The 16216-nt window shown below is 43.3% G+C and overlaps 1 protein-coding gene across 4 annotated transcripts in view; it reads left to right on the top strand.

The window, feature by feature from the left end:
• Positions 1 to 16216, top strand: part of UGP2 (UDP-glucose pyrophosphorylase 2) — a 496883-nt gene that overhangs the window by 421848 nt on the left and 58819 nt on the right. For all 4 annotated transcript variants that reach the window (XM_085612548.1, XM_085612551.1, XM_085612550.1 and 1 more), the window contains exons 7-8: positions 6798 to 6995; positions 10990 to 11232. In XM_085612548.1, the coding sequence (XP_085468674.1) occupies positions 6798 to 6995; positions 10990 to 11232 (441 nt within the window). The remainder of the gene's footprint in view (positions 1 to 6797; positions 6996 to 10989; positions 11233 to 16216) is intronic.

Below are 16216 nucleotides of genomic sequence, written 5' to 3'. Positions count from 1 at the left end.
CTCATTGGCACCTTAACCCTCAAATGCTACATTAGAGACCCGGTAAATAGACAGACCATTGCCACTGCTATCACTGACTGTTTCACACACAACACTGAGCAGGCAACATCCAAACACTTCATCTGGGACGCTTTCAAAGCCACCATAAGAGGAACGATCATTACAACTGAGATAGAGCGCAAGAGGCACGACTTGAGGAGTAAAAACTCACAGCAGAGATCAAAGCGTTGAAGCGCACTGATAAACAGAAACCCCCCAAAAACAGACAATGCAAACTAGCTGCAGTGCAAGACCGGTGACAAGTGCAGCGAACCAGTAAGGCAGAAAGAGCCCTCTAGGCGATGGGTCAACGCTTCTATGACAAAGGTGACAAGGTGGGCTCCTGCATCTTCGCACACTTTTTGGGGAGTGGACTAAAGTGGAAAGAGACGAACAACAACTTTTAACAAATTTTTTCAAACGCTGCTGGAAAGGGAACAGGAAGACGCAGTTGGGCATACATCCATATCTACGAGACTGCAAATGTCCGCTTCTTGAACCTCGTTATAAGGAGGGTCTGTAAGCTTCCATTGACTTCGCCAAGATCTTAAATCACTCCACAAATGAAAATATCAAGGACTCCAATGGCCTTACCCCTGACTTTTACAAAATCTTTTTACCACTATTTCAGGCTCACCCACTGCCAACTCCTGCTCCAAAACCATCAGCCTCTTACCTACTGTGTGATAGGCAGAGATAATGCTTCTCCCAAAACCAGGGGAAAATCCCTTGCTTTACATGTCCTAATGCCCCCCCAATAGTCGTAATCCCTTGCTTTACATGTCCTAACGCCCCCTCCCCCCAATAGTCATTCTGACTACAGATGCAAAGCTATACACTAAAATACTAGCAAATAAGAATGGAGGCCCTCCTACTTGGTCTGATGGATTCGGATCATGTTGAATCATCCATAACAGGCAGGGAGCAGACAACATTAGACGTCTGGTGCACCTGGTAGACTTAAGTCCACAAGAGAAAAATACCGGCCCTATTGCTTTCCTTTGAAAAGTACTGGCCCTATTGCTTTCCCCTGGCAAAGAGATGGCATTCAATAGGATCAGCTGGGCTTTTCTAGAAGCAGTCTTGGGCAAACTCCAACTTGGCCCTAAAATCAAAGATGAAATAATGGAAGCCTATTCCACACCCACAGCGGTTGTGCAGATCAGTGGACAGCACACCTCCCCAATCCATCTAGCCAGGTGTATGAGACTGGGTGCCCATTCTCCCCACTCCTTAGTAGCAGAACCCCTTGCTATTAAATTTAGACAAACTCAGGAGATCAAGTAAATTCAATTTGGGGGACGAAAACATAAAATAGCCCTTTTCGCAGATGACGTACTACTAACTCTAACAAATCCCAGAACTTCCCTGTCAGTTCTGGCTCTCACACTTACTCAGTTTGAACGCGTCTCTGACTTAAAAATAAACAAAGACAAATCACATGTCCTAAGTCTCTCAATACAAGCACATGATATTCCGCCACTGAGCACCTAAACCTCTTCTCAGTGGACAAAAACTTCCATACGTTACCTAGGCCTACACATCACCCCAGGTGTGGAGGACTGGTCCAAAATTAACTGGTCGACGTGCAAAAACAAATTTTGTGCTTAAAACAAACATCCTCTTCAGATTGCTATACCTCTTTCATTCCCTACCAACACCAATTCCTACATCAGACATTACCCTACAATCTTTGCACCTTCATATGGAATGGGAATGAACCTTGTGTATCCAACACATTACTAATGCTTCCAAGGCACCGAGGAGGGTTGGCATGTCTTAAACTCCTTGATTACTACGGGGCAGCCCAGTTACGCTACATATGGGTAGGGCTAGAAAGTGATAAGCACTATTGCACATACATGAATCGTGTAGTTGCGTGCTGCCCCTTGTGGGATGTTGAATGGCTCCCAAAGCGACATCGACCAAAAAGCACACACACTGCCACCCCTTCAAAAACAGTTCTTGAAATTCAGGATCGTCTAGCCACCAGTAGAGACCTCACAAAGTTTCCATCTCTGAACACACCCATTGCAAGGAACCTGGATCCACCCCCACACTGGCTCCCACCTCTTCACAGAATGTTCACATGGGAACGCAGGACTTTAAAGGACCTCTACCTTGGGGACTCCATTAAAACATTTGAATAATGCAAACAAGACGTTGGTCTTTCCAAAAAAAACAGGGCTCCTACAGCTTTGACTTGGGGCTCTCCAAATACCCAACTGCAGCAAAACGCCCCCTCACAAAATTTGAGAGCCTGGTGCGTACGTGCTCAGGATCCATGGGGCTAATATCTCGAACATACGAAGTCCTACACGACTCCAGACCTAGCTTCTCCCGCCCATATCAAATCTGATGGAAAACAGATCTGCACTGGGACAAACTCTAGGGAGACGTCCCCAAATCATTACGGAGCATCTCACAGCAAGAATCATGGAACAAACTCCTGTACCAATGGTATCTCACTCCAGCCCGACTCCATAAAATCTTAAAAAAATATTTTGGCGCTTTGGCAAAGAAGGAGCATTCAAGCATGTCTGGTGGACATGTGCACTCATCTGGACATATTTGAAAGAAATTCTCGGCCATATTCAAGGGACCTTAGGATACCTCAACCCAGATGAGCCAGGTCAGCTATTTCATTGTGCCAGTGATAATATGAAAATGTATGAGAAAGGCAGTATGCCACCTAGGTAAACCTACCAAACCCAGATATTTATGAAAATTAGATACAGAAGAAAGTCCGGGGTGGTGCTCTCAGGTCTCCACTGCTCCGAGGAACTCCCCTCAGGCAACGCCGGGTCGGAAGGTGGGCCCGTGGCGACCTGGTCCCTCATGCCTCGGTCCAGGCGCCGTCCCTGCCGAGTCCCCCGACCAGGAGGGTGCCCAGAGCACTGTTTCGGTGTTCCCCAGGTTGTGCCCTATGGTCTGGACCATCGATAACAGCAAGTGGTCCGAATTTCAGTCGGAGCTCAAGGGTTGGGCTCAGTGAGACGTTAAGGTGCGTCCGCCATGTTGGCCTCCTTGGCCACGCCCCCTATCGATATCGGAGTACTTTTGGCCGTAAATTTTGGTTAAAGAAACCAGCATTGGCCAAGACAATAGCTGTGCCTCTGCATTTTAAAGGCAGCTCATATTAGTTTGCCAAGCCTCGTTTTTTCTATTCTGGTTGCATTTGCTGCTGCATCAAAGGCTCTAAAATCACCATTTAGTTTGACACTTAATCTCACTATTTTTGGATGGCCATGGGCATTTGAACAGATGCGTGAAATAAACTCTTGTTACCTAGTGTGTTACCCGTATGGATGAATTTCTATTACTCTTCATTGCAACCGCCTTTTCTCTACCTTTATTTACAGGAAACAAACAGAACACTGCAGCTTTCCAAGTCATTACAGTAATAGTTTTGGGGGTTAGTTTAGAGCCTTGGGAACTTTGGCTAATTTTCTAATAATATGTGTTGACCTCACAGTAATTTTGAGTCACACCTGCAGAACAGCTCATTTTCAACGTGCAGTGAAACGTGGACTGTTTTTGATGAAAGGAATGCTGCTATGTGTGCAACTTTTCATTCATGCACAGTTGCAAACTGGCCAAAGAGGACATGTCTAAAATCATTTGTTTTGACATTCTCTAGTGTATTAAGCCCTTGAAAATCCAGCCTCTTTCAAAGAAAGTGCCTGTTTAAAGTGTTTGTAAGCATACATTTTTTTTAATTGACATTCTTGGCAATGGAGCCATCTTGCTTGGAGGATAATGTGAAATATTCAGGCAGCAAGTTCACTCTCGAAGTTTCAAGGAGGTCCATGTCCATGTCTGTTATTTTTCTCCGAGCCTGAAGCCAAGTGATTCCACATGTACTAGTAGCCTGGCCGGAATAAAGGGCTTATAATCTTCCTGTGTTCCTTATCTTACTGATCAGGGCTTGACAATGGCATAGATGGTTGAATCCTGTGCTGAAGGCTTGGTCCTTCTCTGTGGAGCTTTTGATCCTGTGCGGATTGCTCTGGATCAATGGAAATACAGAAGTGACTGAAACATGGTGCATCTGAATGCACAGTTGAGAAGCCCAGGATACCATGTAGTTGGAGTAAGAGATGATGGACCAGGCAGAGCGATGGCGGAGACCTCTGGAGAGTCCTTTTCAATAATGAAGACTGCACAGACATAAATAAATTGCCAGAGGGAGAGAGATCCTGGGACTTTTGAGGCAATGATGATGCATGGGAACCTGATCAGGGAAAGTCTGAGGCGGGAAGAAGTAACTTCACCTTCCACACCCACCGCCTTCATCTTCCTCTTTGCTTCTTTCTGCCCAGTGTCATTGGTCTACTTAATAATTCATGGTTTACCCTCCCACCCCCTGGCTATCCACACTTTCACCTCAGCCTTGCACCTCGTGCTTTGCCACTGTCCCTTGGTTACCTTTTAAGAAAGTCAATACTCTCACATATTCTTTCATGGGAATGCCTGTAAGGCCTGTTGAGAGTGAGAGATTTTATTAGTGAGCATTTTGACTCCTAAACGCCCATCCTTCCTTTACAGCCATCACTGAAGCCTGGATTGATTCCAAAGACACTTCCACATCTTTCATACACCTCTGTCCAGAGGCCGCTACAGCCCCACACACTCCTATGGAACGCCTTGACCTCAACGTTGCATCTGAAGCACTGACCCACTTCCCTCAAACTATCAACCTCTTTTGCAGACTGTGCCATAATTCATATTACTGTTTACATCCCACACTATTCACTTCTGTTAACCTGCCACATTTTCGCAAAACAATTTCTAGCTTGCCTTTATCTTCTGGCTACTTGGAGCATATTCACAATGATCTTATTAATTTCTGCATTGCAACTTTCCCTACGTAAGCTGTCCTTCCTAAATTCTTTTTTACCTCATGATCTACCTATTTTGGAGCACCATACTAAACTGCACTTCAACAAAAACAACTCAACCTTTACTTTAGCCTCTATCAATACTTACAGCCCCCTGAAATCTGTGTTATGTAACTGTCAAAACACAGGGGGACAGTTTCACCACCACTGTCCACCATAGTCACTTTTTTCCATTGTTGTTCTCAACAACTCAAATGTGCTTGAGGCGGTCAGCTATTTCATTGTGCCAGTGATGCGTCTCCAAGAATCACCCACTCAGCACTTAATTGGTTCTCCTTATTTCCATATCATATATCCTATTTCCTTGCATTTCTAGAAATCTTCCCTATAAGTGGGTGATCCCCTGAACTCACACCTGGCCCCTCTACTGTTTCCTTAAAGCCCATCGTCATCTGTGATGTGATATATTGTCCATGACTTTCTTCTCATTCTTATCCTTTACCTCCTACCTTAGTTCCAGAGTATTTTGGAGCCGCTCCACAATCACTGACACTGGTTGGCCCTCTGTGCCATAATGTTTAACACATCTAAAACTCCACCGAACAACCGCTCAGCACCCAGGTAATGAGCAAACGCAGCGGTTATAAAAACCCTTCTATAGAAGCAACTACCACCTCACCTTGAAAACATTCTAAGTTTTGCTTTCTACAAATGTATCAACATGATTGCCCAAACGCGAGTTACTCCCTACACCCGCACGGTTTGACTGAATGAAATAACTTGTATGTAACGTATACCTGGGGGCATTTTGGCGCTATAGTGATGAGATCAGAGGAGCGCAGAAAATATCTATTGTTTAAATAGCCAGATTTTAAAAGATTTCCTAAAACCTAAGAGAGATGGCAGTTTTAAGGTCCTGGGTCATTCTATTCCAACTCATGGCAGTGCAAGTGACAAAACTCCAAGGAGTGCTTGAAGGAGGGGGGGGGGTGACCAAATTGCTGGAAATGCTGGAACCAAGAGTCCTCTTTGGCAGGTACCATGTCAGGTTCTCCTTCAAGAAGACAGGGTACTGTCCGTGATGAGCCTTGTAGGCTATACACAGAGCTTTAAAAACTATATGTTTATTTACAAGCAAACAATGGAGCTCGCTGATAGCTCTGGATGCAGATTGAGATCTGGGGACATTCAAGAGCATTTTGCTGACTTTCTGTGAAAGGCAGGACCTTTAAATTCGTCCTCATGCTCTGCACAACAGTCCAGGGCACCACACCTCCCTACATCCAAGAATATATTCCAGTGCGCTCTAAAGTGCTCCACCCTCTGCACACCTTCACCATTGTTTTGTTCCCACTCACTGTGCACTCTATCCAAGTTCATGTCCTTTGAACTCCTAGCACCCCTTACTCTGGACCATCCGCCCTGCCAGCTTTTAAGTAATCCCACTTTCCCCCATTGGCCTTCAAGACACAAATCCGGGGCCAAAAGGAATTAACTAACCTCATCACAAGGCCTCACCTACCTCTAGACCCCACCTTATAATACACATCGGTCTGTGTGACCGTTGTAATGGCCATGTGTTATATTCTAGCAGTGTGTTCACCCCTCTACCACCGGATTTTTTTTTCCTTTCCACCACCAGTGGTCTGACACAGCATTTGCTGCTTTGTACAGCCTTTGTGGTACAAATGAGTGTTACTTTTGTGAAATAAATTCAGATATGTACAAACCTACTTATGGGAGGTTAAATGCAACTGTTGGAGAGAGATTTATCGTTGCAGGCTCCGGTGTAGAGGTTAGCAAGTGCATCTATGCTAGCAAGATGTCTACAGTATCATTGTGTCAATCTTGATCAAGCGAGGTAGATCTTCAGAGAGTAAAACCTACTTTTTTCCTGTCTTCTTTCTTTCCATTCAGGGTGGTACGCTCACGCAATATGAAGGAAAACTGAGGCTGGTTGAAATTGCTCAAGTTCCAAAGCAACACGTGGACGAGTTCAAGTCGGTCTCAAAGTTTAAAATTTTCAACACAAACAATTTGTGGATTTCCTTGCGGGCAATTAAAAGGTTACAGGAGCAGAATGCAATTGATATGGAAATCATTGTTAACCCCAAGGTAAGAATGACAAAAGGTAATTTTTTTTTTTTTTAAAGAAGCTATGTATCTGTTGCTCTATGGAGGGAAGATCTCCGTTATTTATCTTGCTATAGCAAACGTAGAAAATGCGTACAGTTTATTTAGACATTGTATGTTTTATACAGTTGGTGTTTATTATTTAAACTATTTCTAAAACTTCTAATGCTTGTATTATAAGCAGCCAGTTTGTGAATCATTTTGTATGAGCCACATTGTTTCCTCGCTGAAGCACAGAAAGAGTGAACATCGAGCAGCATGAAGTCCTTTTTTAGGTTGAGGATTTGAGACCTCTTGTATATACTTTAGTATATATACTTTAGTATATACTTGTATGTGTATGTACTTTGTGTGCTCTGGAGATCAGCACTAGGACTTGTCTGCTTCCGCTTAGGGACTTTTTTTTCTGTTCAACTGCGTCTATTTAACTGTTTTGATAGAAAACGACCAGCAGAGGTCAGTAAAATACCAGAATTGCTTTCTGCTGAGGGACTTTAAAAAAAAAAAATTAAAAAAAATTCTGGCAACTGCCTCTATTTAACTCTCTTAATAGAAAACGACCAGCAGAGGTCAGTAAAATACGAGAATTACGTTAGCATTCTCTAGATTCCAGTCCATAGAAATGGTCTTCCACGAGCACCTGTAGACAATAATATTTTTTTCAGATCTTGTATTTTCAGTGATATGACCACCGAAGGCCCTGCTTTTATATTAAAAACAGAGCTTTGGACTATACCACTTCCCACTGAAAGGCAATATTTCTCTCCATGTGTTCCCATACCTGGTGTCATGCAGTTTGGTACTTACTTTCCCTCATGTTAAAGAACAGTAGATGTTTCAGCACCCAGGCTAATGTGCTGCACAGCTAAATATATATAAGGTCCACAAGGCGAGACCGATTGCCTTGCAAATGCTTGTTTAGTATTCCATTAAAGGAGCTATCTCTTCTACTTGTATTAAAATTTGTTTTTAAAGGTGCCTCAAAAGATACTGAACATAGGGGCCTATGCATCAACAATGCCATTTGCGATTCCTTATTAGCGAAAAATAAGGAATTGCTAATAAGGAATAGCAAAAGGCTATGCATGTAGGAATCGCTATTCAAATAGCGATTCCTTAATATTCCTTATTACCGAATCGGTAATACCGAATCGGTAATAAGGAATACCTACCCATTCATTCCTATGGGCTTGGAGGCCCATAGGAATGAATGTAAAGCCAGTCTGTATTAGCGATTCGGTATTACCGAATCGCTAATAGCGGGAGCACTTTCAAGGGTGCCAGGGTGTCAAAAGGACACCCTGTTGCACCCCTGAAAATGATATGTGCACATATGTTGCACACACACATGCTCTAAGGGCATGTGTGTGCGCAACATGAAACTTTGAAAAATGCACAAAAGTGCATTTTTCAAAGTTTTTGCAAATTACCATGCAGTTCATCTTCATGGTAATTTGCTCCCCCTATTAGCGAAATCGCTAATTTTTTAACTTTGATGCATTGCATTTAAGGAATCTCACTTTGGGATTCCTTAAATGCAATCGCTATTTAAGGAATCGGTATTTAAGGAATCCCTATTTAAAGAATCGCTATTTAAGGATTCCTTAAATAGCGATTTCTGCTTTTGGGTTGATGCATTGGGATTGGGTATTTTTTACTTAATACCGGGAGCTATTACCGAATCGGTATTTTACCGACTGGATTTTGGGTTGATGCATGAGGCTGATAGTTTATACCAGCATGCTCCAATACTGTCCGCATTTCACTCCTGATTGTACTGTCCTTTCAGATCCTAAGACTCATGATTTTACTGTTATTTCAAAACCAATCTAACATTTGCTTTGTTTTAGGTATAACCTTAGTAAAGTATACCTATGTGATCTTACTCTCATTGGTCAGTGTTGTATTACGGATGGCAAGATGTGTTCTCATTAGTACTCGCACCATAAACCCCTTCCATTCCCAACATCTGGAAATGCATTTGTCTCTGTAACTATATAATGGCTTTCAGTTACAGCTGGCGGAAATTATGCTACACACGTATTTATTGGCTTCACCAAGCGATTCTACTTTCACTGGTGTGACCATAACTTGCCAAAATATTTTACTGTTGTGTTGGGCAGTGTCTCCACTTCTGTCTCACTCCTCAAATGACGCCTTCCTTATTCCCACCCACAGGCAAGGTAATCCACTCAATTGTATGCTAATTTCAAACAATGTATCCAAATCTAAACCCATCGTCGCTCCATCTGACATCACACATGCACATCAATTCACCTCCTTGTAGATCGCTCTCCCGCGTACTACTTTCACTAATGCGGTGTCCCCTATCTGCTGTAGAGAACAATCCCCCACGGCTCTCACTGCTTTCCACGTGATCTTCATAAAGACCTCAATCCAGTCATGCACTACAGCTCATACAACTGCTTCATTATCCACCATGTACCAAAGATAGGCCTCAGCCGTGGATTGCACTTGAAATCGGAGCTCGTAGCAGTAAATGAGGGCAGCATCACACAAATGGCGAAAGGATATATCCACTGCTAACCTCTCGGTTAATAAGCAAGCCCTTCATCCACTGCGCAATGATCTAGGCAGTGTCACATCTATCTTTTTCCAGGACGTCATTACCTCACCACCCAACAGGGCTCTCTGCAAACCTTTACCCCTTTACTCTCGCCATCATCTTCAGTTATCCGTATTCTATTGTTTATCGTTATCTGCTCTTGACATCACCCTGCTATATCTGCTCGAAGATTAACACTACAATTAGTCCACAGTGCTCAAGTCCTCACTCACCCCAACCCTGCGCAGTTACATTATTACAATTTAACACAACATCCTCCAAACAAGTGTTTCCTTTTATCAATGCAGCTAATCCACCCCGTGCCCCCTCTACCCATTTCGTTCTTCCTTCATCAAATCTTTGCCTCTTTCATCCAACAGTTTCCTCTGCGTTTACCGTTGCACTGACTGCCTGTCCTCTAACCGACTACTCAACCCTCTCCTGCGTTCGGGACCCTTCATTCCACTATCCTCTCCTCTATTCTTGTCTATGCTCATACTCTTAGATCTCTCTGCCTCGCCTTTGATATTGGTGATTCCCCCACACTTTTCCCAATTAGCGCACAGGGCATCAGCCTGGTACCAGCCCTTATGCTCCTCAATACACAGCAGCAATCTTTGCAGTAACTACAGTCTTTTCGTGATATGCCTCACTACCTTGTACAGTGTCCTCTCCAATCTTGTAAAATCTTTCAGTGCCTCTGGTAGACAATAGAATTCACCTAGTCCTACTAAGAAAAACTGTGATCTAATGCTCAGACAGTAAAATTGAATTACCTTTGATTATTGATTTCCTCTAGATAAAGTATTTTCTTGAGGATCTGTCCTTCTGTAGTGCCACATCATTAGTTAGCGCCACTTTTGTGATCAGTTGCTTCATATACAGTATGCTTTGCAGACAGTGTTATTGCTGCTCAGCTGGTCTGGAGAACAACATCACTGAATATAACAAAAGGACTGCATATGGTTAACTAGAATTTTGTGGTGCGCCCATTCATTTCTGACCAGTATGTTTCATATCCCTTGGGAAATTCACTGCTACATAGCATTGTATGAGAGCTTGAAGGTAAGACACTTGTTAATTCATATTGGCCATTGATGAAGGTTGTAACTATGGTACATATTCTAATGCTGACAACGCTGTTTCAATATTTTCTGAAGGGAAGAAGTAGAGGACACAGAATAAGGAATTTAGTAAACAATTAAGTTTGAGGCAGGTCCTGCTATTCTTAAAGGGCTTGGAACTCAAACATGTGCTTCCTGAGTTCAATAGTGCATGAAGGCTAACAATGCTTATTTAAAGTCGAAGTGGCAATAGATTGGTTAGTATTAAAACATGCCGTGGATAGTATCAAAACATGCAGTGTACAGTATTAAAACATGCCGTGTACATTTTTTGTTTGTTCTGCAGACTTTAGATGGAGGCTTAAATGTTATTCAGTTGGAGACGGCGGTCGGAGCGGCAATCAAAAGTTTTGAGAATTCTATGGGTATCAACGTGCCTCGCAGCCGTTTCTTACCCGTGAAGACCTCATCTGATCTTCTGCTCGTAATGTCCAACTTGTATAGTCTCAATGCTGGATCCTTGACCATGAGTGAAAAGCGAGAGTTTCCCTCTGTGCCGCTTGTCAAACTGGGAAGCTCTTTCACCAAGGTGAGTTTAGTAAAAGTTTATTTTACTACTTTCGGTAACTGGTGCCTTTCGCATACAGAAAAGTTAATGACAATGTATGGCACATTACAAGATGGCATGTTTTTTGACTATGGCTTCTGATTATATGCGTAAGGTTTGATCTCGCAGACCTGATTGAACGTATGGTGAGACCATTAAATGAAGATTTTGGGATCGATTCACAAAGGGACTAATGTGCACTAAAGGTAAGCGTGCGGAATCTCTTCACTCATGGCAAAATCTTCACACTGCTGCCCTGAGTGCGGAGACTCCACACTCGTAACTTTACTACACGTAATTCCCTTTGTAAATCAGACCCTTAACCTCTACTTCTTAGTGATTTTTAAAATAAAGAGAGGGAAACATTTATAGTAAAAATGGAAAACTCATGTCTCTATTTATAATGCAGTTATTATTATTTTTTTTAACTTTCAAGAAAATAACACTGTTCTCAAATGACAGCCATATCCTAAATCACACATTTTATGGTGTTGACATCTGGAATTTCATGGTATACCCTTCACTTGTGCCCATTCCTGTCTTCTTATACCCTTGTTATCTAGCAGTGCTTTCAACACCACAGGCCATCAAATTCTGGATGGAACAGCCCTGAACGGTTTCGCCCATACCTCTCTAATCACACTCAAATGCTAAAAATTGACACCACAACCTTTTTTTAACACCATTTAGGTCTCAGAAGTCAGCTGTCCGCTTGAATCCACTATTCCAAATTACCCTCCAACCATCTGCCACTCATCAGACTGACAAAGGGGCGCCCAGGATGGAAAATCCTCGAAACCACAGATTCCATCAGATGGACCTCATACCCCTTACTCTCATGCTCCAAATATCTGTCCTCCATCAGTTACTAAGCAAGTCACAACCACTCATGTCCCATTATTTCCCAATTCATTGCAGCTCAAAATGTGCAATGCATGTGTCCCCAGATCTTTATGAACTTGTGTGAGGCACCTCTACGTTTATAGACCATCCTTTCTGTACCCATATATTGGTCCATTCCTATGTAACGTTTTGATTTAGTCTGGTGATTGGCATTACCCCAATCTGGAGATATGTCCCTCTTGGCCACCCTTAAGCCAACTGAGCACATGACCAGCTTGTTTTAGGGCATGTGAATGTCATTTTGGATACCTAGCATCATGTACAGTGGTGTTAGATGCAATTCTTTTTCTAGGACCCTTTGTTAGGTTATCACAAATTTTCCATCAGTATACCTTGAAGTATTTCACATTCCCATAGCCAAAGCCAAAAGGCTGGTGGCCAGGTCCAGATCTATTGGCCTTTTGAGTCCTCGTTAATCAGTATGGCTACAGTGGGGGAGCCTCGTATTAATCCAGCACGAGCCAGCAATTTAGATCTGTCCGTAGAGAAAGGAGCAATTTTTACCCATTAGGCGGATGTTTTGTTACTCAAAAAAAGAGAAACGTATTCTCCAGTTTTGGTATATAGATTATTCCTGTGGGTATGTAGGGGGGATTCATGACAGTTTTAAACAGTTGGCAGCGTGTTCAAAGAAGAGATACATCCCCAAGTCTTTAAGCTTTGAGCAATGCAGGAGTGTCTTCAGTCCCTGACATGTCAGTAAGTTCTTTTCGCTTGTAAGTATTCTTCCACCTCTTTAATGGCTTTGGATCTCTCACTAGGTGCCATTCTCACTTTATCTTGGGTCACGTCACCAGTCCTCTATAACAACTCCATGCTTCCCATATTGTGTGATGTTTTCGTGGGCAGCCTCTAGCCAGATACACTGGGGATCTTCAAAGTCATGTAGTTGTCCATGTCATGGGCCCAACTGTCCAATCAGCAGAATCCGCAGTCCACTACCTCCTGGAAATGTCTCTTGGCCACAATAAGACGTCTGTGAAGGAGGCCTGGTGCGCTGGCATTTAAGTTAATGGCCAGCAGGGTATTAAATAAGTGTTATCATAGGAGCAAGATACACGGAGCCCCTCAGGACATTGGTCTGTACAGTGCCCTGTCTGAACCCCTGTACTCTCTGGAATGACCGGATTGTATGTACTAAGGGTCCCTCTGGCACATCCAGTGGCATTCTACCACAATGGGCCGGAGTCACGGGGAGTCAAAGTCTCTTGTGCGTCCTGTACAAGTGATGGAGGTATTTGTATTGAATTAAACAGAACTGATTGGCAGTAGTTGCTTCTCTATGAGCTTTAAGTGCTTCTGCCATTCTTCTTTCTCCAGGAGGCCAAGATCATCCTCCCACAACTTGCGTGAGGCAGGGAAGGTAGAGAAGGGAGATCTTGTGCTTCCCCAGTTCTCCAGTCAGGAGTATGGCTCTCAGCGGGTTAAAGTCCGGTATATTGTCTAAATCAGTGGTTAGACTTTTGACTACTGTGGACCGTCATGTAATCATTACTAGAACCCAGGGACTCCCATTACATCATCATTGGAACCGGAGTCATTTTTGGAAGCCAGAGTCCCTGGCGTAAGCATGTTCGATTACTTGAACCCGCAAAACAGTACAGAAAAAAATACAGAAACAAGCATTCATCAAGCAAATATTCAAACGTTGAAATTTTATTTACTTCACAAACAAATGTTTTTTATATGGGAAGGTTGGAGCTTTTCTAAATTCAATTGAGTCCACTCATCATGCATTCTATATTCTGTTTAATGTACTTGCACAAATCACTCTGAGAATACTACCTTAAAATGTATCTTCAATTTCAAATTACTTCACATATACAGAATGTTTTAAAATATTCACTTTGACTTGCTACGTCTTTATTTATATATACACTTAATTAATCAGTTAATATTATTTCATTTTCTAAGCAGAAGCGGACCCCCTGAGATCCCTGTACTTGCGGTTAAGAACCACCGGGCTACATTTTTAGGCCCCCCCCCCTCCCGTACTGGGTTAATCACAGATTTGAATTTGTTAATCCTGAAGCCAGATAATTCACCATGCGCTTCTGGTATTCAGAGTGCACATGGGCCAGACCAGGCTGGGACCTAGAGATGAATAAGGAGGCCAACTGAATACTGATACCATGCCCCTAATCCTGCTCAGCCCCTCGATTGTGCATAATTGGGCATCTATCTGGATCCATTTTGCCATGGACTCTGTGTCCAACATGAAGAGAAGTGGGGGGGGGGGGGGGGGGGGGTAATGGGAATTCCTGTTTGATCTCCCTCATAATGAGGAATAGTTTGAAGATAATCCATTAATCCTGACTATAAATTGTGTGTACAGGAGTTGCATGTTGATGAGAGAATTAGGGCCTGAGTTAATCTTGGCTGGGATTGAGGAGAGGAAAGTCTCAATTAATGGAATAAAATGGATTTTCAAAATACACCGTATCGAGTACGGTAGGGACATAAAGGAGGTGTGCCGTCGCCAGGGCGTAATGGAACCAACTGATATTGTGCTTCATGCTCCTATTGGACATGAAACCATTTTGTTCTGGTTGCACAATAGTTTGCAGCCTGCGACAAGACAGTTACCAAGGGCCTTTGCCAAGATCTGCATTTATGAAGGAGATAGACCTATAGGAAGCACACAATTACAAGGTCTGGCAGGCTTAGGGAGGACTTTGATTACACTCACTTGCACGTCCGGAGACATGCATCTCTTATATATGTACACCTGTAACATAGCTTGGAAGTGCGGGATAGTCGTTCCAGAACTCCGTCTAAATGCCAAACTCCGCCTAAATTTCCCTTTTTGTAGATGACTGAGCTTCTCTTCAAGGTTTGTGGTGAGGAGAGGCTCGTCGAGTCAGTTCGAGTGTCCGTAACAGTATACGCATTTGTAAGTCCGCCTCAAATTTCCACAGATCCTCCAGATGGGAAATTTGCTACTTTCTGAGTAAAGGTTTTAATAGAATTCGGCAAAAATCTGAACCAACACTTGCTGCTCCGTAACCGTGGAACATTCCTGATCCCCTGGGTCACATCATCCAGTCAGTACAGGAGCTAGCCCATTTTATTGCTGAGTGCTATACCCGACTCTGGGCAGCCACCCAAGACTTGCGTACCTATCCCAGGAGTGTCTGTCTCAGGCGGGTTTTGTTGTAGTTAGTCTGTAGAAGCAGATGTAGTGCTTTGGATGTCAGATTTTCCTTTTCAGGCCTTAGAATGAAAGAAGAGATTGTGTCTATGTAATCTTCTTTTTCTGGAGTTGGTTGTGGTAAGCTATGTTGCTCATTGCCTGAGCCCAGGTAGCGGCCTCAAATGCCTCCTCTAAAGTCATGGTGGATGTTACTGATCCTGTATGGATCCTGAAGTATCTATCAGCCTCTGCTATTTGGTGCATCAGTATTTTGGAATCTGTCAGCCACCAGACATTGAGCCTCTAAGCTGTGCACCCTGCCCTCACTACCTAGAGTAAGCTCTACTGGTAAGTGGTTTCATAGGCCACACGCATCAGAAAGTAGTAAATCCTGAGAAAGAACTTGTGAGCTCTAGTTGCCATTCGTTTGGATGAAAGTAGCACCAAGCATCCCCCAAACCCAGCGATGCAGTGAAATTAGCGAGGGGGTGCTATCTCTATGAGGAAGCTGATGATTTGTCTGTCTTCTCCCAGACACCATTAAGGTCCCTGCCCCAAACATGAGCCCTCTTAGTGGCTTCTGAGCAATATTGGACCCCTGTACCTTAAGGAATGCCATAGCCAGGGGAGAGGGCACATTAACTAGGATCAATGGCTGACCACTCCCAGTACCCAAGATGATCAGGAGTCTGCCCAATGGGTCTCTCTTCACTTTAAGGGTGTGTAACTGTAAATTCTGTTGATTGTATGGTCACACCTCATGAACGCCTCGTGAATCTGGCATGCAAGATTGTGGACAAAGCCACGCTGAGCCAAGAAGCCACACTTGGTGATCACTGCACGTGGTGACCATTGCAGGAAGAGGATATCCGGGGCATATGTTTCAGTAGTTTTTTTGTCCGCTTTTTCAAACTCTTAGACCATTTACAT

This window comes from Triturus cristatus, chromosome 6 (assembly GCF_964204655.1).
Source record: "Triturus cristatus chromosome 6, aTriCri1.1, whole genome shotgun sequence".
Lineage (NCBI taxonomy): Eukaryota > Metazoa > Chordata > Amphibia > Caudata > Salamandridae > Triturus > Triturus cristatus.
Note: the sequence above shows the minus strand (reverse complement) of the source record. Positions and strands in the feature narration are given on the sequence as shown.